The sequence below is a fragment of the Canis lupus genome, chromosome 33 (assembly GCF_011100685.1).
Source record: "Canis lupus familiaris isolate Mischka breed German Shepherd chromosome 33, alternate assembly UU_Cfam_GSD_1.0, whole genome shotgun sequence".
Lineage (NCBI taxonomy): Eukaryota > Metazoa > Chordata > Mammalia > Carnivora > Canidae > Canis > Canis lupus.
In genome coordinates this window covers 29,225,925-29,246,517 of record NC_049254.1, presented here as the reverse complement: position 1 = coordinate 29,246,517, position 20,593 = coordinate 29,225,925, and the positions used below count along the sequence as shown (strand labels likewise).

The 20,593-nt window shown below is 36.1% G+C and overlaps 1 protein-coding gene across 2 annotated transcripts in view; it reads left to right on the top strand.

Moving 5' to 3' along the window:
* Positions 1 to 20,593, top strand: part of OSBPL11 (oxysterol binding protein like 11) — an 81,976-nt gene that overhangs the window by 34,933 nt on the left and 26,450 nt on the right. For both annotated transcript variants that reach the window (XR_005383406.1, XM_038583073.1), the window contains exons 3-8: positions 1,120 to 1,295; positions 2,137 to 2,216; positions 3,857 to 4,033; positions 6,777 to 6,978; positions 10,953 to 11,098; positions 16,376 to 16,516. Coding sequence is in view for 1 of the 2 variants with exons in the window: in XM_038583073.1 (XP_038439001.1) it covers positions 1,120 to 1,295; positions 2,137 to 2,216; positions 3,857 to 4,033; positions 6,777 to 6,978; positions 10,953 to 11,098; positions 16,376 to 16,516 (922 nt within the window). In the remaining variant the exon portion in view is untranslated. The remainder of the gene's footprint in view (positions 1 to 1,119; positions 1,296 to 2,136; positions 2,217 to 3,856; positions 4,034 to 6,776; positions 6,979 to 10,952; positions 11,099 to 16,375; positions 16,517 to 20,593) is intronic.

The window sequence follows — 20,593 nt, the reverse complement described above, 5'->3', positions numbered from 1 at the left end:
AGCTTTTACATTTTTAAACAGGAAAAGTAATCTTTAGTTGTGACCTATTTAATGATACATGCACAAAATCTTTCTACCCTGACATTATTCTCATTGTGTATTTCACTGATTCTTAACCCAGCATCTAGTTCTCCTCAGAGCTCATGTTTTGATTTGTTTCCAGTGAATTTTTTTTTTAAGATTTTATTTATTTATTCATGAGAGTCACGGGGAGAGAGGCAGAGACCCAGGCAGAGGGAGAAGCAGGCTGTGTGCAGGGAGCCTGATGTGGGACTTGATCCTGGACTCCAGGATCATGCCCTGGGCCAAAGGCAGACACTCAACCGCTGAGCCACCCGGGTGTCCCTGTTTCCAATGAATTTTATTTTATTTTATTATTTTATTTTATTTTATTTTATTTTATTTTATTTTATTTTATTTTTATTTTTTTTAATTTTTATTTATTTTATTTATTTATGATAGTCATCAGAGAGAGAGAGAGAGGCAGAGACACAGGCAGAAGGAGAAGCAGGCTCCATGCACCGGGAGCCCGATGTGGGATTCGATCCTGGGTCTCCAGGATTGCGCCCTGGGCCAAAGGCAGGCGCCAAACAGCTGCGCCACCCAGGGATCTCTCCAATGAATTTTAAATAAAAATTCTCACTACAGTTTGTGTTTGAGTAATTTACCTTTCCTGTTAGTGAATTCTGGAGAGAAATCTTCCTCTGAAAGGATACTCTTTGTTTCCTTTTTGCATTATCTGGTATGCCTCTTCTGTATTAAGTGCCTGCCTCATTGAAGGTTTTATGTCATTATTAAATTCGTTCAATTTTTCAATAAGCTTTATTGCAAGGAAATTTGGCCTTCGTGTTTCCAATTCTTGAATGCCTTTTGAATTTTATTTATTTGGTTCTTTTTTTTTAAGGGGAGGGGCAAAGGGAAAGAGAGAGGATCTCACCACTCTGAGATTATGACCTGCGCCAAAATCAAGAGTCATGCACTTAACCAACTGAGCCACCCAGGCACATCTGGAATTCAGTTTTTTAGTAGCAAAAACTCCAAAGTGTGATGATGATTGAAATTTAGTTTGACAAGGGGGAATGTTTAAAAATTATGACTTTCTTTTTTGAATCATTACAGGTTTTTTGTTTTAAACAATGAAGCTGGGTTATTGGAGTACTTTGTGAATGAACAATCTAGAAATCAAAAACCCAGAGGTACTTTGCAGCTTGCAGGAGCTGTAATATCACCTAGTGATGAGGACTCCCACACCTTCACTGTAAATGCTGCCAGTGGGGAACAGTATAAACTTAGAGGTATGATCAAGATATGAGAATTAATAGTGTGATTTTCTTCTTCCCTTGAGTAGTTGATGTACTTTTCTGCTTTCATTTGAGTTTTGGTAACATACTGTCATTGATGATGTAGGTAAGATTCTAAATCGTAGAATTGCTTATGAGTTTATGAAATCTGTTTTAATAAATAAATTTTCTCAAGTGGCACAATAAACAAGTGTATTTACATTTGGCCCCTGCAAAATATTTGTGTAGACAAACCTGATTACTGAAAAATCTAAGAACATAGCTTTAAATTTTATTTTTTGTGTCTGCCACAGATTTGTATTTTACCTCTTTTCTTGATTTGTTTTGCATGCCCTCTTTTGAGGTTTCTAGTGACTAATTCACATCGTTGGGATTTATTAAAATCTGCATATTCATTTTTAAAATATAACTTTTGTTCAGGTAAATTTAACTTGTGTTTTTCATTTAATTAATGCATATAAAGTATAATGATAATCCTAACTGAGCATGTTGTAAGAGATCTGAAAATATTGAGTACACATCAAATGCTTAATAAAGATGATTTAAGTAACAACATATTTTTATGAGAAACTTAGGACATGTTAAGTCTCATATCCCTGTCTAGCTGCATATAATTTATCCTCCTTCTGAAATATCCATCCATATCCAGCTACTGTGTTACCTAACAAAGTTGGTGTTTGGGCCTTTTTCCTCCCTCCCTCCCTCCAGGGGGGACATTTGCTCTAGGGAGAGTAGGAACAATCTCTGGTTTTCAATTATCTGTTCTTCATGCTGTATACAATTGTATTTCAAAAATAAATATAAAAGTGAATAACTTTTAGGTTCTTTTTATCAGCCACAGATGCTAAAGAGCGACAACATTGGGTTAGCAGACTTCAGATATGTACACAACATCACACTGAAGCTATCGGAAAGGTATGTGGATTCCTATATGATATTAATGCATAAAAATGAGGGAAAGACTACTTATTATCTTTTTATATTTTTAAATTGCAAGACTATTCACATACCATAAAATTTACCCTATTAAGGTGTGTGGTTCCATTCGATTTATTTATTTATTTATTTATTTATTTATTTATTTATTTATTTATTTACATTCGTTTTAATATATTTACAAGATTGTGCAACCATTGCAACTGTCTAGTTCCAGAACATTTTCATCACCCTCCAGAAAACCCGTATCTATGTGCAGTCACTTACTATTTCCAAGCCTCTGGCAAACACCAATCCATTTTCTATTTCTATGGGTTGGTCCACTCTCAGCCTTTTATATAAATAGAATCATACAAAATGAGGTTTTACTTCTGGCTTCTTAGACTCCACATGATGTTTTTCAGAGTTAGAAGCAAATTTTATTATATGTCCAATTTTACTTGTTCTTTAGTCTTTTATGTACACATAGTATTTTCAGGGTTCATTCATGTCATTGCATGGATCATTTTATTCTTTCTTATGGCTAAATAATATATTGTATGAATACACCACATGTTTATTCATTTATCAGTCAGACATTTGAGTTGTTTCCATTTTGTGGCTATTATGAATAACATTTATGTCTAGGTTTTTGTGTGAACACATGATTTCACTGAGGTGTGTATTTAGGAGTGGAACTACTGAGCCATATATGGTGGTTCTCTGTTTAACTTTTTGAGGAGCCACCAAACTGTCTTCCAGAGTAGCTGTCCTGTTTCACATTCCTATTTGCAATGTATGAGGGTTCAGTTTTCCCACATCCTCACCAGTACTTGTTACTGCCCCGCCACTTTTTTTTAACTGTAATAGGCATCCTGTGTATGTAAAATGGAATCTCACTGTTGTTTTGATTTCATTTCCCTAATGACTAATAATGTTGGACATCTTTCTCTATGCTTACTGATCACTTGTATATCTTTTTTGGAATGTTTTTTCTTTTTTAAGGTGGAAAGGATGGTCTGAGTACTTGAAATCTGAGTTAGAGATATCTAAAAACCATCCAAGAGGTATAGTTCAAGAGTTCCATACCTCTGTGATAGCTTGACTTTAAAAAATGATGTTTTTTCCTGTTTTTTTTTTCTCCATAAGTAAATTTTAAAAAGTTGTTTGTGATTTAGGCCTACTGCCCAGTCTTCAGGAAATTCATAACAAAAGTTTTACTCCTACTGCAGGATTGTAGTCATTGGCAGTGATCAAAGGGTACTAGTTGTTCCAAAGATACTTGCATGTTACATTAGAAAATGTATTATACTGCATATTTTTGCTTCAATTATGGTGTTTAAAAACCTGAAATTAGAAATGTCTTATTCTAATATTTGTAAAATGTGAGAAAATATTCTCAACAGCACAAACCCATAATCAATTTTCTAAATAAATTTACAACTTTACTGTTGGATGTGTCAAATGTTTAAACTTTGAGTGTTTTAAATTTTAGCATTTTTTTCAGGAATGTTCTTGTAGTCAGTTCTGAGGTGAATTTAATTTTTAAAACTGTTCATGGTGTAGACCTAAAGTATATATGTAATATGTGAGGCTTAGCCTAAATTTTTTGAAAACAAATTATTTTCTTTGTCTAATAGAATAATCCTCCTCTGAAATCACGAAGCTTCTCACTTGCATCTAGTGGTAATTCTCCTATATCCCAGAGGAGACCAAGTCAAAATGCCATTTCTTTTTTTAATGTTGGACATTCCAAACTACAATCAGTGAACAAAAGAGCTCACTTACCTCCAGACCATCTTGTGGAAGTCAGAGAAGTGAGTATGAATTAAAGTCAAATTAAAATGCACAAAATTGTCTAACTTGCTTGGTTCTGTCACAAAAGAATTTGAAATCTTATTTGTGTCTTCTAGGGCCCTCAGAGAACTGCATGAAAACTTAATAGTAGCATTTTCTGAAATTAGAAATTAGATGCAGTGTGGAATCTAATATATAATCCATGAATTTTTTTTTCATGAACTTTTCATATTCTGTTGCATGGAAATCTATTGATTTGTCTTACAATTAGAAAGTATCTTTAATCTATGCATCATTTTATGACTCTACACATTAGTCATTTGGAAAATATCATTTCACAGAGTTATGCAGGTCTTGGAGATATTGATCTGTTTTATCATACTGTATCAAAAGTTCCCATTCATTAACGTCTTCACCAATCTCTTTAGAGAAGGCTTTCAGTATTGGGAAGTTGTCCAGCTATGGGACTCCAGGATCACGCCCTGGGCCAAAGGCAGGCGCTAAACCACTGAGCCACCCGGGGATCCCTTATTTTTTATTTTAAAGCTCAGGTTACCCGGGATCGAATCCCACGTCGGGCTCCCGGTGCATGGAGCCTGCTTCTCCCTCTACCTATGTCTCTGCTTCTCTCTCTCTCTCTCTCTCTCTCTCTGACTATCATAAATAAATAAAAATAAAATAAAAAAAAATAAAGCTCAGATTTTATAATTGGCAATAAATACTGTTGTCTTTTTTTGTTTGTTTTGAAGTGATAGGTTTGTTTTATTTAATTTTTAGGAAATGCCAAGTTTGAATATCTTTAGTTTCTAACAGTCATTCTATAATGCAAAACACTCCTGTGTTTCTCCTCTGCTTTGCTATAACACTGTACGCTTCTGTATTCTTATTCTGGTCATCAAATGTATGGAGTTTTCCCACCGCAAAGCAATTCTCTAATTCTCTGTGGACAACAGCTGTGCATCCTACAATTTAATTCAATTTGGCACTATCTACATAAAATAGTGTTGGATCCCACAAGACTGCCCCCCTTTTAGACACCAGCTGCAAGTTCAGGTTGTCACCTGTGCCTTTGACCAACCTGGTATAAATTAACTCAGGAACAGGCCAATGTAAGAGGAGATGCATAGGGCCAGATAAGGGGGAAAGGCATGGAGCTTCCATGTGCTTTCTAGTCTACTACCCTCCCAGTACCTCCAAATGTTCACCAACCAGAAGCTTCTGAACTTTCTCTTTTTTTTTTTTTTTTTTTTTTTTTAATGGAGGCTTCATGAGGTAGGCACAATTGACTGAATCATCAGCTATTGGTGATTAATTCATCCTCCAGCCCCTTTCTCCTCCCTAGAGGTTGGCAGATGGGGCTAAACACATATATACATATCTGTTGGTTATATACCTAAGAGTATAATTGTTCAATTGTAGATTATAATTATTTAACCCTGTATATTTAACTCTGCTAAATACTGTCTAACTGTTGGCGAGAGTGGTTTTACTATTCGTAAGTTTGGATTACTGAAAGTTAGTCCTAACATTTATATACAAAACATTTTATATACACAAAGCACACATATATATGCATGTATAAATATGTACATATAGTTATCTTCATATCCACACTTTTCATTTAAAAACCTTTTCTCTGGTAAGGGTGAATGTTCGATCCATTGCTATGACCTGTATTCAGGGGCTCTTTAATGTATGACACACTTGATTTGTTGGGTAGGATAATTGCATCTTTCTTTCACTAGCCCTTTGATGAATCGTATTAAAAATTGCCTGGGGATCCCTGGGTGGCGCAGCAGTTTAGCGCCTGCCTTTGGCCCATGGCGCGATCCTGGAGACCCGGGATCAAATCCCACGTCAGGCTCCCAGTGCATGGAGCCTGCTTCTCCCTCTGCCTATGTCTCTGCCTCTCTCTCTCTCTCTCTCTCTCTCTCTCTCTCTCTCTCTCTGTGACTATCATAAATAAATAAAAATTAAAAAAAAATTGGAACAGTGCCTCGGAAAGCTAAAAGTCTCTTCATTATAGTTTCTATGTGAATTAAAATAGTGGCTTAAAAGATAGGCAGTCTGAGACTGTTCTGCTCACAATTGAGTATTTAAGCATAATAAATTCAATAAAGTAATTAAGCACAATAAATTCAGGTTTCATTTTAAAATTTTGGGTTGCTTATCAAGCATTGTTATTCTGTTGGCTCTCTTAGGAAAAGTGAACAGAACTCTTGATCAAAGCAGGATGTATTAAACTCTTTTAACCTGAAAAGCTTATATCCAGTACTTGCTACAAAATCAGACTAATGGGACCAGAAAGTTAGATTAGAGAAAAGGAAGCAGGAGAACCATCATGTTCTCAGTGTAGGTTCAAATTGAGCCTGACCAGAGGTGCTGAGAAGAAAGAGGTTAAGAGCCCATACTGGGGACTAATTTTACTTTGTAATGAAATATTTAATGTTGCTGTTGAAGATGATCTTGGATGTTCTTTAATGACTTGTACAAATGTATACTGTTAAAAGATTTGTCAAGGCTTTTGAGCTTTGTTGCTTCCAAAGAAAAAGTGCAGCTGCCAAAGACACCATCTTTTGCACAATTGATAAGCACTACTAAATAGTGCTCATTAATTGAGAATAGCCAAACATAAAATAGATTTCTAAGCCTAATATATCCTAAAAATGGTTCAGAAGCTAATAGGGTAATGAGAATGAAAACTATGTATGCATGATACACAGAAATCATGAGTGGGATACATGGAACTGTTGTTTTCCTTAGATGATGTCTCATGCTGAAGGACAACAGAGAGACTTAATTAGGCGAATTGAATGCCTTCCTGCTTCTGGCCATCTTAGTTCCTTGGACCAGGATCTCTTAATGCTCAAAGCTACTTCCATGGCAACTATGAACTGCTTAAACGACTGCTTTCATATTCTCCAGTTGCAGCATGCATCACATCAGAAGGGCTCATTGTCTTCCGGTAAGTTGCAGATTAAAAGCAGGACTTAATATTAAGGGCCAAAGCATGGAAAGGTTGTGTCTGTTGTAATTCTAACTCCTAAAAAATCTTAATAATAATAATAATAATAATAATAATAATAATAATAATAATAATATAAAAGAAAACCAGTGAGCTTCTTGATTTTTAATTACATAAATGTTAAACTCTTATTTTGTCCTTTTTTGAATCTAAAATGATTTTAGGCCCAATGTTTAATATAATTGAATATCCCTTTGGGGACCTCAACTTCACATGTTGAAAACTCAGCTTAAAACCTACATCTCCTACATTTCTGCTAAAATTGGTGGCATTGTTATTCATCCAGTCGACCTTAGTAGAAATATTGGAACCAGTTCTTATGGTTTAGTCCACTGTTCACTATATGCACTTTAAGCTAGAGATACTAAAGTCGATCAGTCACTTTTCAGTTTGAAAAATACGGTGTACATACAGTATTTGAGAGCACTGACTTGTTGAAATTAATCCATCAAGGAAAATAGTGCCATTGTATGGGAGGACAAAAAATGAGTTTTTCTATTTAATGAGATAAGTAAACTCATCACATTTTTCATTTTGAGATATAATTGACCTACAACTCTGTAAGTTTAAGATGTATAGCATATTGATTTGATACATACACATGTTGCAATATGATTACCACCAATATGATGATCACATAATTATCACTTTTTTTGTGGTGAGAACATTGAGGATCTAGTCTTTTAGCAGCTTTGAAGTACTTAACACAGTATTGTTGACTGTAATCACTATGATGTGCATTAGATTCCCAGAATTTATTCATCTTCTAGTTGTAACTTTGCACCCTCTAACATCTCGATTCTCCCATTCCCATCGCTTTGTTTTAACAGTAGTAACTTACTAGTTCATACCAATTCATTGTCCTCTTACTCAACTAACCCCGCTTGTGAAGAAAGTTAATTTAGAAAGATACTGAGTGTCTGCCCAGGAAGAAGTTTGCCATAGTCCGATCTATTTTTTTTTTTTTAAGATTTTGTTTATTAGAGAGAGAGAGACAGAGAGAACATGTATATGCAAGCTGGAGGAAAAGCAGAAGGGGAGGGAAAAGGATGAGGAAAAAATCCCAAGCAGAGTGTGTGCTGAGTGGGGAGCGCAGCATAGGGCTTGATCTCATGACCCTGAAATCATGACCTGAGCTGAAACTAAGAGTGTGAGTCACCTACACACCCCCTACCATAGTCCAGTCTTGATGTGGATATAATATGGCTTCTGTCCTCATGTATGCCTACCTAAATCAATATTTCAAGCTAACTATGTTTAATGGCTAGTAAGCCATGCATGTTTCCCGTAAGGAACTCATGGTCCACTTGGGAATGAACATATAAACTTAACTGTAATATGGAAAGTACTGTTTACAATGGGAACAAAATACTTTGGGAGAATATATGAATGGACCAATACTTCTGACAAAAAAAGTCTGGAAAAAGGCCTAGAAAAGCTCCAAAAGCCAGTGGAGAGAGAGGAGAGTGTGCTTGGAAGAGATAGACTGGCATAAGTTGTGAGTTGTGAACGTGGACCAGGGCCTTGGAGGAATTGTAGGTAGTATATAAATTTTCTCCCATTATAAAGCAGCACACACTTGAGATGCCTGGGTGACTCAGTCTGATAAGCATCCAAATCTTGATCTCAGCTCAGGTCTTGATCTCAGGGTTGTGAGTTCAAATCCTGCGTAAAAAAAAAAATAAAGCAACATATGCTATTATAAAAAACTGAGGACCTATTATACAGTTGAACAAAAAAAGAAATCATGCATTATCCTACTAACCAGAAACTGCCACTGTTAATATTAGTACATACCCCACCAGATTTTCTTTCCTTCCTAGTTTTTGTTTTAACCCCATTTATTATTAGAAAATATGTTTTTATCTTATACTTTTCATGTAATATCAAGAATATTTTCCAACTTCTGTTATGCTTTTGGTAAACACAGTTTTTATTGGCTACATTATATTCCGTTGAAGGGATAGGTCTTTGGTTTACTTGACTGTTCTCCTGTTGAACATTGGATGAGTTACCTTGAACTTTGAGATTTGGGTTAATTCTGGTGTTTGTAATAATAATGTTGTCAGGTAAATGAAAGTTTGATTTTAGTTAATGCTACTTAATTTTTACAAAGCACATCAAGTAGCGCAGTGTTAAATACTACATACTTAATACTTGGTTAATTAAATATATATAATTCTTCTAATTCTTAAAATTTCATTTGTGGAGTTAGAATACACAGTTGTATCTTTAAATGATTGTATTTTTAAATGATTGGCTGCATGCTTAGTGAAGCATATACAAGCATGTATAAATTTGTATTTTTTCAAATTAAAAAATGGTACAGACTATAAACTACAGACGTGTTTAAAGTAAAAGCTGTTTTTCCTCATTACTATGTTTTAGGGCATAGATTTATGGGTATTTGGTGGAATTGATTAGCTAGTATTGGTATTTCTTACTATAAATAGTCATTTTCCAAATTAGGTCTGTAGAAATGTATTTTTCAGTCATTTGAGAATAAAAATATAACTAGAAAAGGAAACTGAATTACCTTTCACTCAAATTTTGAAGTGACACAAGAAATGAAATCTAAATTTAAATTAGTTTTTAGTCCTATGAGTTCTCTTAATGTATGTTATCCAAAGGATCATTGATTTAGAGGGATCATGAGACCAGATGATTGGTTTGATAAAGAGTATTTTACTTTTAGAAATAAAGAGATGTGGGGGCACCTGGTTAAGCATCTGTCTTCAGCTCAGGACGTGATCCCATGGTCCCCGGAGCCCCGAGTCCGGCTCCCACTCCACAACTACTCTCTCTGCTCTCTTCCTCTCTCAAGTAAATAAATAAAATCTTTTTAAAAAATAGAAGTAAAGACATCTAGATTTTGATATTAAGAATGAACATTTTAAGGTAGGAACAAAATGTTTTCATTTCTATGGAATTTTGAAACTGGCCTCTTGAACTTACTCAGGGCATTCCCTGAGAAGTTGGCCTGAGTGGCGAGGCAGGATGCTCTGGTAGTCTGGTGGGTACTTAGTAATTTATCACTATACTGAAGTCTGGCATTTCATTATAGATTGAGTGAATGACCTACTCTTTGTAATTTCTGCTGTAGTAGTCTGAGCATCCCTTATTGTAGCACTCTAATAACCAGGCTTCTGTGAAACCTAGATCAGCCTCTGAAATCAAATGGAACATTTTCCATTATTGATTAGGCATAGAATCCACTTTGTTAAACTAGTTGAGGGTAATAAGAGACATTTGAGTCATTAACTGAGAAGATGACAGGTCTCTAAATGTGACCACTGTCTTTCACTAGGTCACCTATAATTTATTCAGTAGAAAAAAGCCTTTCAGTTTAAAAGTATCTGCACCTCTTTACATGATTAAAAAACAAGAATGGACATGTATTCCTAATGTAAAGTACTTATATTAGGCCAAAATGGCTATTTTGAATGGTTAGAAAATTGCTACTGAAAATAAGGTTCAATTCCAAAAATGAAGAAATTTTTACTGTTTCAAAATCCCAGGCTCCTCCTGTAATTGTGTGGCTCCCTAAAGCCTAATTGCATACTTTTTGATCATTAGGAAGAAGGACCGTGTTTTTACAGAAAAGGTAGCAAATCAACTATTAGGGTGGGAATACATTATCATTTACAGATTTCCCAAGAAGAAGGTCATTTCCATTTAGGGTTGATTCTTTTAAAAGGTATCTGATTTCAAGTCGCAATTTGCTCTGTTGTAACATACCCAATCATGATGCTCATGCTAATGAGATACAAGTGGCTGTTTTGCAGAGTCTCTTAACAGGTTGAATTGCTTTTAGTCTTGTGGGCTCAAAACAAAATTGTTTAATAAAATCCACATCTGCTGAACTTTCCAGATTATGAGCAAGTTTCAGCGAAAGTTTTCTCTTACTTCATCAGGAACGACAATCGAGTGGTTAGAACCAAAGATACCTTTATCAAACCACTATAAAAATGGAGCTGATCAGCCTTTTGCAACTGAGCAAAGTAAACCAGTGGCAGTCCCAGAAGAGCAGTGTGTTGAAGAATCTGGACCATTAGCAAGGGTAAGGTAATGTGAAAATACAGTTTTGATGTAAAAATTAGGAATCACTAAGGAGGTTCAGTTCTCTTTTCATTGTCAGGGCATGCAAGTCATTCTAACACCAGAGCAACATTCTTGCAGACTCTAGATATTGTTTTTCTAATTTAAGTAGCAGTGGCTTTAGAAGAGGTCTGTTGTATAATACTTGCATGTTTTGTGTTTTTCAGGTTAAATTATGTGCCTTTTGTAGTTTGGGCTCACTTTTGCTTGATAAAACTGTATTGAAAAGTTGCAATTTGCATATTTTTATTTTTCTAGAGAATAACGTATCTAATAAGATTTGCAATATAAGATTTGTAATTATTTGCAGGATAAGAAATATATTTATCTTAAATCTTAATGTAACATTACTTATTTGATGTTTACTATTAAATTTGCAAGTTTAAAAATTTACTATTAAGTCTTTTTTGTTGTAAGCACTTTACCAAACCAGTTTAAGTTACTCTACTTAAAATAGCATAGTCTCAGGGTTTTATGTTTTTATAAGTATTATTTATTCCACATTTCTCAGATGCTAAAGCATTTTTTATTCTAGTCATAGTTCCACCACTGTAAAAAAATCATATTGGTTTTTTGCCTATTGTGTTATCTTTATGGTTATCATAATTACGTAGTTTTATTTTAAGCTCTTTTTATTTGAAACTTCTCATAAGCATTTTTTCTGGCCTATATAATTAAAATTTTACAGGTTGAAATAAGCTATTAAATATCTAGGCTCTTTGTTATTTTTTGTTATTATAAATAACACTGTATCATCTTGTCTATTTTTTTTTTCCTCTTTATTTGGGTTATATCTTGAGGTTATAGTCCCAAGTAGAATTACTGAGTCAAGAATAACACACAGCTTATGATTATTTATATATTTGCAAATTACTTCTTCAAAGAAGTACATGGGGCCACCTGGGTGGCTTATTCGGTTAAACATCCCAACTCTTGATTTCATCTCAGGTCATGATCTCAGGGTCCTGGGAGCAAGCCTGGATCTGTGCTCTGGCTCTGTGCTCTGCAGGGAGTTGGCTTGAGATTCTCTCTCTTCCTCTGCCCCTCCCCCCCATATAAATAAAGAAATCTTAGAAAGAGAGAGAGAGAGAGAGAGAAAGAAAAGAAAAGAAAGAAAGAAAGAAAAAGAAAGAAAGAAAGAAAAGAAAAGAAAAGAAAGAAAAGAAAAAAATACACGATGCACGATACAGAGACTTCCAAAATTGGCCAAAACCTTGGTTTAATGAGGCAGGCAATGGCAGCAGTGTAGATGGGAGAGAAGAAAAAAACAGTAGGAAATGCTTTTTTTTCCCTCCTGTAACTTTTTGACCAGCTCATTTCTAGTCAAGTAGCTAGTATTTATTAAGCTATTTAGTGTATGACAGACAAGTCCAATGTTAGGTATTAGAGGAGACGTAAAAAATCAAAGACATAGTTCTTTCACTGAAGAGACTTATAATCTGCTTGGAGTCACAATAACATATAGACCAAAACAATGAGAGGATAAACATGAAGCAGCATTTTGCTTTCCATCTTAATTGCTATGGCTTAGGGTGTTAGGATATGGGCATTCTGAGAAAGAAAGAGAGGTGTATTCAGTAGAGTGGATAAGGAATGCTTTGGAGAGGAAATGGAATTGGAATCAGGCTTTGAAAGAAGACAGGATTTAAAGAGAAAAGAGGAGTAGTAGGATACTCTCAGGATGGATGAATACCAGAGCAGGGATACTAAAGCATATATGCTTATTGTGGTGAAAGCTTGCTTGATGGTTTGTTTTTTTTTTAAGATTTTATTTATTTATTCATGAAAGACACACAGAGAGAGGCAGAGACACAGGCAGAAGGAGAAGCAGGCTCCATGCAGGGAGCCCGATGTGGGACTTGATCCCCGCACCCAGGATCACGCCCTAGGCCAAAGACAGGTGCTCAACCACTGAGCCACCCAGGCATCCCATTGCTTGATTATTTAAAAAAAAATTTTTTTTTTAAAAATTTAAAAAATTTTTTTATTCATTTATGATAGTCACACACACACACAGAGAGAGAGAGAGGCAGAGGGAGAAGCTGGCTCCATGCACCGGGAGCCCGACGTGGGATTTGATCCCAGGTCTCCAGGATCGCGCCCTGGGCCAAAGGCAGGCGCCAAACCGCTGCGCCACCCAGGGATCCCCCATTGCTTGATTATTTTAAACCCAGATCCTGTCATTTACTGACATGTGGACCAATAATTAACCACTTAGCTTCAATTTTCTCATTTGTAAAGTGGAGATAGTAATATCTTATAAAGATTGTTATGAACATAAAATGAATTTAGCAGAGCACCTGGTTTATGGAAAGTGATCACAGGATGGTTAGATTTTACAAATCCAGATAACCATTTGTGCTGCATTCTCTGGGGATTGATAATCCCTGGAGCCAGTGCTCCATAAAATATAGTGTAAACTGTGTCTCGAAAGAACATAAAAATCATACAGAAGAATTTAGTATTAATGTAATAGATGATAAAATCATGAGCATGGGATATGTTTAAGATTGATATATATGATACGACCTAGAATTAAAGTGTTGATAGAAGGCTGTGGAGGTAGAAATGAAGACAAATGAATAGGTAATACGCATTTCAAATGAAAATCAGTTGGACTTGTGATTGAATACCTGTTGGGTTAGATGAAAGATAACTCCCACGTTTGTGAGCTTAAACAACTATAGGTAGAATTGGGGTGCTATTCACAAAGTTAGGAAAATTAGGAAGACAGAGTCTTTTTTTTTTAAGATTTTATTTATTCATGAGAGAGAGAGAGGCAGAGACCCAGAGAGAGAAGCAGGCTCCGTGCAGCACCCTGAGCCAAAGGCAGATGCTCAACCGCTGAACCACCTGAGTGTCCCAAAAGAGTCTTTTCAGAGGAAAAGTTTGGTATGGTTTATGAACTTGTTGAATTTTTATTTTTTTTTTATTTTATTTTTTTTTTTTAAAGATTTTATTTATTTATTCATGAGAGACACACAGAGAGAGAAAGAGAGGCAGAGACACAGGCAGAGGGAGAAGCAGGCTCCATGCGGGGAGCCCGACGTGGGACTCGATCCCGGGTCTCCAGGATCATGCCCTGGGCTGAAGACAGCACTAAACCACTGAGCCACCCGGGCTGCCCGAACTTGTTGAATTTTTAAAGATTGTATTTTTAAGTAATCTCTTCACCCGCTGTGGGACTCGAACTCACAACCTCAAGATTAAGAGTCTCCTGCTGTACCAACTGAGTCAGCCAGGCACCCCTGACCATGTTGAATTTTATGTGAGAGGAGGATATATAGTTGTAAACGTATATTACGTTTACAATTAGAAATAATGAAACCAGAGCTTTGGAGCGAGATTAAGACTAGAGATATAATTTCCAAGTGAAAATCGCAAACTGTAAGTCATATACTCTAACATCTTCACTCTTCTCAATGAGAATACAAAGCATATTGGGGGTTAGAGAGGCATTAAGTTAAAGGTAGGACACTGAGATGCAGAGGAGAACATTGTGATTTATTTCCAAATCTTTTGAAGTAGTGAATAGACCAGAAATATCACCTAGTGTAAGTCGAAAGAAATAAGCACATAGGTACTATTTTTAATTACAAAAGACACTAGACTCTACTCAAGTATATCAGAATAGACCTGAATTTTCTAAAAATTTCATACCTGCCTACTTGAAATATGAGTGTTAATGCAAGCTGGAGACAGACATATAGTAGTGGAGATTTTGCTGCCAAGTGATGGAAAAGTAAATCTTAATAAGGCTACAATGAAGCCCACACAGTTCCTTTGTGCCATGTCAGAAATCAGAAGGACAGAGGTGGAATTAATATGAGTTTGGTGAAATACTGGTGTTTTCCCTTTGCCTTGCAGTCTCCAAATATGAATTCCTAGAAACTCAAGAGTTCTTGCCACTGTCTGCTAACCATTCTGGGTTTGTAGGGATATTATATATTCAAGCACATTCATTTGAATTTTGGTAATGCTTTTATCTTAAGCTTTTCTTTAAGAAAGGTGATGACGTCTAAAAAGAGACATTTCAAAAAGAAAGAAGAGGCACCTGGGTGGCTCATTTGTTTGGATGTCTGCCTTCAGCTCAGGTCATGATCCTGGGGTCTTGGGATCAAGCCTTGCATTGAACATCCTGCTCAGTGGGGAGTCTGCTTCTCCCTCTCTGCCCCCCTCCCACCCCACCCCCCGCCTTGCTTGTGTACATACACACTTATGTGCGTTCTAAAATAAACTAAAATCTTTTAAAAAGAAAAAGGAGAGCTTCCAACTTCTTACATTCACACCAAGGTTTAGAATCAGTAAATAATTAATAGCATTCCTTTTTTTCTATTACAATAAATAATGACCACTTTTGTAAAAACAAAAACTGTAATCTTTTAAATAATTTTTCTACCACATTATGTTATATTTATTTAATATTATTTTCATTAGAGGAAGTTCCAAACTACAAAGTAAACTTGGTATCATATACTAATGTTAAGGTTATATTTGCATTACTAATCTGTGTCCTAGGTTCTGACTCCAAATATAATGGTACCTTTTCAGAGGTATATTCATATTTTTAAAAAATAATAATAAAAAAATAAATGTCTTCAAGTATGTTGTTTATACTTTTCTTTTTTTAAGGTAACTGTGAAGTCTGTCCTGTAATTAGCATTCCTGTCTGTTGTTTGCAAAGCTTGCTATTTAATCTGATTCCTATATTGAAAAGAAAGAAAACACAAGAGTCTTCTTGCACAAAGAAACAGTGACAGAAAAGAGACTTTTATTCTATTTTTTTTTTTTTTAAGATTTTATTTATTTATTCATGAGAGACACACAGAGAGAAGCAGAAACACAGGTAGAGGGAGAAGCAGCCTCCATAGGGAGCCTGATGTGGGACTCCATCCCGGGACCACAGGATCATGCCCCAGGCCAAAGGCAGACGCTCAACCGCTGAGCCACCCAGGCGCCCCGAGACTTTTATTCTTAATGGATATTAATAAGCACTTCTGGGATCCCTGGGTGGCGCAGCGGTTTGGCGCTTGCCTTTGGCCCAGGGCGCGATCCTGGAGACCCGGGATCGAATCCCGCGTCGGGCTCTCGGTGCATGGAGCCTGCTTCTCCCTCTGCCTGTGTCTCTGCCTCTCTCTCTCACTGCATGCCTATCATAAATAAATAAAAAAAATTAAAAAAAAAAAAAAAAAAAAAAAAGCACTTCTAACACTAGGTTTTTGCTTTGTTTTACTTCAAGGAACCTGAAGAAATAAATGCAGATGATGAGGTAGAGGATATGTGTGACAATAAGGAAGATGACCTGGGAGCTGTGGAAGAGCAACGTAGTGTTATCCTACATCTCTTGTCACAGCTTAAGCTGGGCATGGATTTAACAAGAGTAAGTAAATGAGATAAACTAGCTTTGGAGATCACTAGGTCAGGACTACCTGTAATTGTTGTCAGGGCTTTTTATTCTTTATGAATTGGTTTCTTAGTCTCTCTCTTTTTTTAGGATTTTATTTTTCAAGTAATCTGTCTACCCTGCGTTGGGGGCTCGAATTTATAGCCCCAAGATCCACGGACTGAGCCAACCAGGTGCCCCTAGTTTCTTAGTCTCTTAACATTTCTTATTTCATTAAAAAAAATGTGACAATTATCTTGCGTAGCAGGAAGTCACATGACAAGTAAACACCTATAATCTTGTTTCAGTACAAATTAAAGAGGTTCATTGGTATACTGAACTGGAGAATCTAAAGGAAAGGATAAAATCCCAGAAAACCATGAAAAACTTGATACTTCTACTTTACTCTTCACATGTTGCATAATGCAGGTTGGGTGTTAATATATAACAGAGGTCAGCAAACATTTTCTGTAAAGGGCCAGGTAATAGATTTTTTGGGGTATGTGGATGCAGGTTTCTGATGGAACCATTCAGTTTTGCCTTTATAGTATGAAAGCAGCCATAGATGATATGTTGGGCTGGGCATGGCTGTGTTCCAACAGAGTATTATTTATAACAACAGAGGCCAGATTTTCCCCAAAGGCCATAATTTGCAGTCCCTGGTCTGTAGCCTTGCTTACTTTAAAAGTGTGGTCTGAATTAACTAGATGTGGGAATTCTTTTGCAATGTACGCATATATCAGATCACCACAATATACACTTTAAATATCTTACAATATTTTTTTTAATATCTTAACAATATTATTTGTCAATTATACGTTAGTAAAACTGGAAAACAAAATATTGTCTGAAGACTAGTAACATCACCATTGCTGGAGAACTTGTTAGAAGTACAGAATCTCAGCCCCTAACCCCAAATATAGAGGATCAGATCTATGTTTTTTTTTTTTAAGATTTTATTTATTTATTTATTATTTTTAAATTTTTTATTTTATTTATTTATTCATGAGAGACATAGAGAGGCAGAGACAGGCAGAGGGAGAAGCAGGCTCCACGCAGGGAGCCCGATGTGGGACTCGATCCCGGGACTCCAGGATCACGCTCAGGGCCGAAGGCAGACACTAAACCGCTGAGCCACCCAGGGATTCCCCCCCCTCAGATCTACATTTTAATAAGATGCCTTTTGTTCATATATAAACTTTGAGAAATACTAACAGTAATTTTTTTTTTTTTAATTTTTATTTATTTATGATAGTCACAGTGAGAGAGAAGCAGGCTCCATGCACCGGGAGCCCGACGTGGGATTCGATCCCGGGTCTCCAGGATCGCGCCCTGGGCCAAAGGCAGGCGCCAAACCTCTGCGCCACCCAGAGATCCCCTAACAGTAATTTTTAATTTTAGGCCAGTCTTTTCCATTTCCAGTTTATCTAATTAGCATGTCTTAATTTATTTTAGCAATCAATCTATGATGTTAATTTGAAAAGGAAGTTAGGTTCAAAACCTATGTATGGGGGATCCCTGGTGGCTCAGCGGTTTGGCGCCTGCCTTCGGCCAGGGTGTGATCCTGGAGACCCAGGATCGAATCCCACGTCGGGCTCCTGGTGCATGGAGCCTGCTTCTCCCCCTGCCTGTGTCTCTGCCTCTCTCTGTGTTTCTCATGAATAAATAAATAAAATCTTAAAAAAAAAAAAAAAAAAAAACCTATGTATGTCAGATATTACTACTGTGGGATTATGTACTTTGAATTACTGCTGACACTACTTTTCATTAGTATGGAATTTCAGAATTGACAGCAGGATGTATATTGCAAATTAAGGATTTTGTTGTTACTGAAGATAGTGAAAATGTAGATTAAAAGTGACTTAAACTCTAACTTTTGTTTTTATTTTTTTAAATGTAACTGTTAAATGAAAAGCATTTTGCCTTTAGCATTTACTTTGAATCATCTCAAAATCAAAACATATTTTTTTGTTTACTTAGACTTAGAGTGATTACAAGGGAGTTTAAAAGGAAATGAATTGAATTTTTTTTTTAAATGAATTGAATTAAAAGCCTGCTAAGAAACAGACATTTTAGGAATTATTAAAAAAACCCATTAACCTTTCCTCTTTCATCTAACCATAATATTTCAACTGGGTATCATTTCTATTCTTTTTTTTTTTGTATCATTTCTATTCTAGAAGTATTTTCATATTAGTGGTTCAGAAAAGACTAGTAGTTGTAAAGTCAGCTAAAATGAATAATGACATGAAAGATCGGTTTGGTTATTTTGGTGTTTGCTGTTCCTTAGTAGATTTAGGTTTATAAGACATAAAAACAGGTTTGTGAGGCATAAGACCATTTGAAAAGAATGTGCTGTGATAATAATCCAGATGGTAAAGCTTTCTCTAGGCATGGTAACCGTATATAATATAGCTTCTCCACATTTGTTCCTTGTTAATTAAAGATATAAATACGTATATAGTATTTATATATAAAATCATTAACAATGACCAACCATGCATTATGAGCATTCACAAAATGTTGAAAATAATGGTATTTTTTGAGCAACATTTAAAAATCTGGTGACTAAACTGCCATCACATCTACCTTCTTTTATAACAATAACATTGGTGGAACAGAATTTTTTTTATTAAGATTTTATTCATGAGAGACAGAGTCAGAGACACAGGCAGAGGGAGAAGCAAGCTCCACATAAGGAACCTGATGCGGGACTTGATCCTGCGACCCCAGGATCACACCCTGAGCCAAAGCAGACACTCAACCACTGAGCCACCCAGGCGTCCCAGAACAAATATTTTTTGAGCCCCTCTTATATTCCAGACACTGTGCTAGGTGCTGGGACTATATCCTCAAAGAAGGTAACCGGGGTCCTAGCCTGTGTGTTGTGAATAAGTAATAACTGTTCACTTTGTTCCTTTTTAAATAATATTATGAATTTAGTAGAATTATACAGTTTACAGAAAGTTTTGGAAAATAAAAGAAAAAAAATCTATGATTTCATTACCCTAACAACACAACACTAAGTTTTGAGAATTCCTCTCAATCTTTGTTCATATAATATAGTTTATTTCCAATTTTGTTACATTTCCTTTTTTTCAATTAGTATTCTTTCTTTGCGAAACATTATACACACAGTCTTCCATGTATATAAACAGTTTAAAGAACCACAGTAAAGACAGTGAAACATGTACCAACATACCAGGTGTGAAACGTTTCCAGACCTTGGGAGCTCACTGTGGGCCCTTCCTGGCTATAGTCCCCTACTGCTTACTGTTTTCTTTCTTTTTATTTTTAAACTAATGATTGTTTCAGTTTTATCGATCTATCTATCTATTTATTTATTTATTTTTTAAAGATTTTATTTATTCATGAGAGACACACAAAGAGAGGCAGAGACCTAGGCAGAGGGAGAAGCAGGCTCCATGCAGGGAGCCCGATGTGGGACTCGATCCCGGGTCTCCAGGATCACGCCCTGGGCTGCAGGCGGCGCTACACCACTGCGCCACCGGGGCTGCCCTGCTTACTGTAGATGTAACCACTTACTTGACATTCATGTCAGTCATCTCCCTGCCTGGTTTTTATATATATATAGTTTTACCACCTGTATATGTTACTTTATTTTAGGAAAAAGTGAATAGCTCGCACAAGTTTAGCTGTATAAAGAAAGGGTTCTGTTACCATTCATAGAAGAAGGCTCCCAGGAGAAGATAAGCTAAACAGAGTCCCTGGCTTCAGTTTTGTATAGATTATTGAGAAAGTTGAGAAGAGCCCTTTCAGAAGAAATAAGAATGCATAATTCTGAGTGAGTCTTGTGAAATATATGACTCACAAAGTTAGAGCATTTGGTGTGAGCCAGATACTGGCCATTTAGCAGGATTGTGGGCAGAGGGAAGAATCTGCTTAGTGTTTTCCACCACGAAGCAAACCATGACCCACATCCAAGTCTCAGCAGTAGATTAAAGCCAGAACATGTGCTTAGGTGAAATGAAGATCTTTAGCCAGCCCGGACAGCACAGCATGGAAAGGAGAGTTGGCACTTCAGCAGATGCCTACCAGAAGCCAAAAACAGGT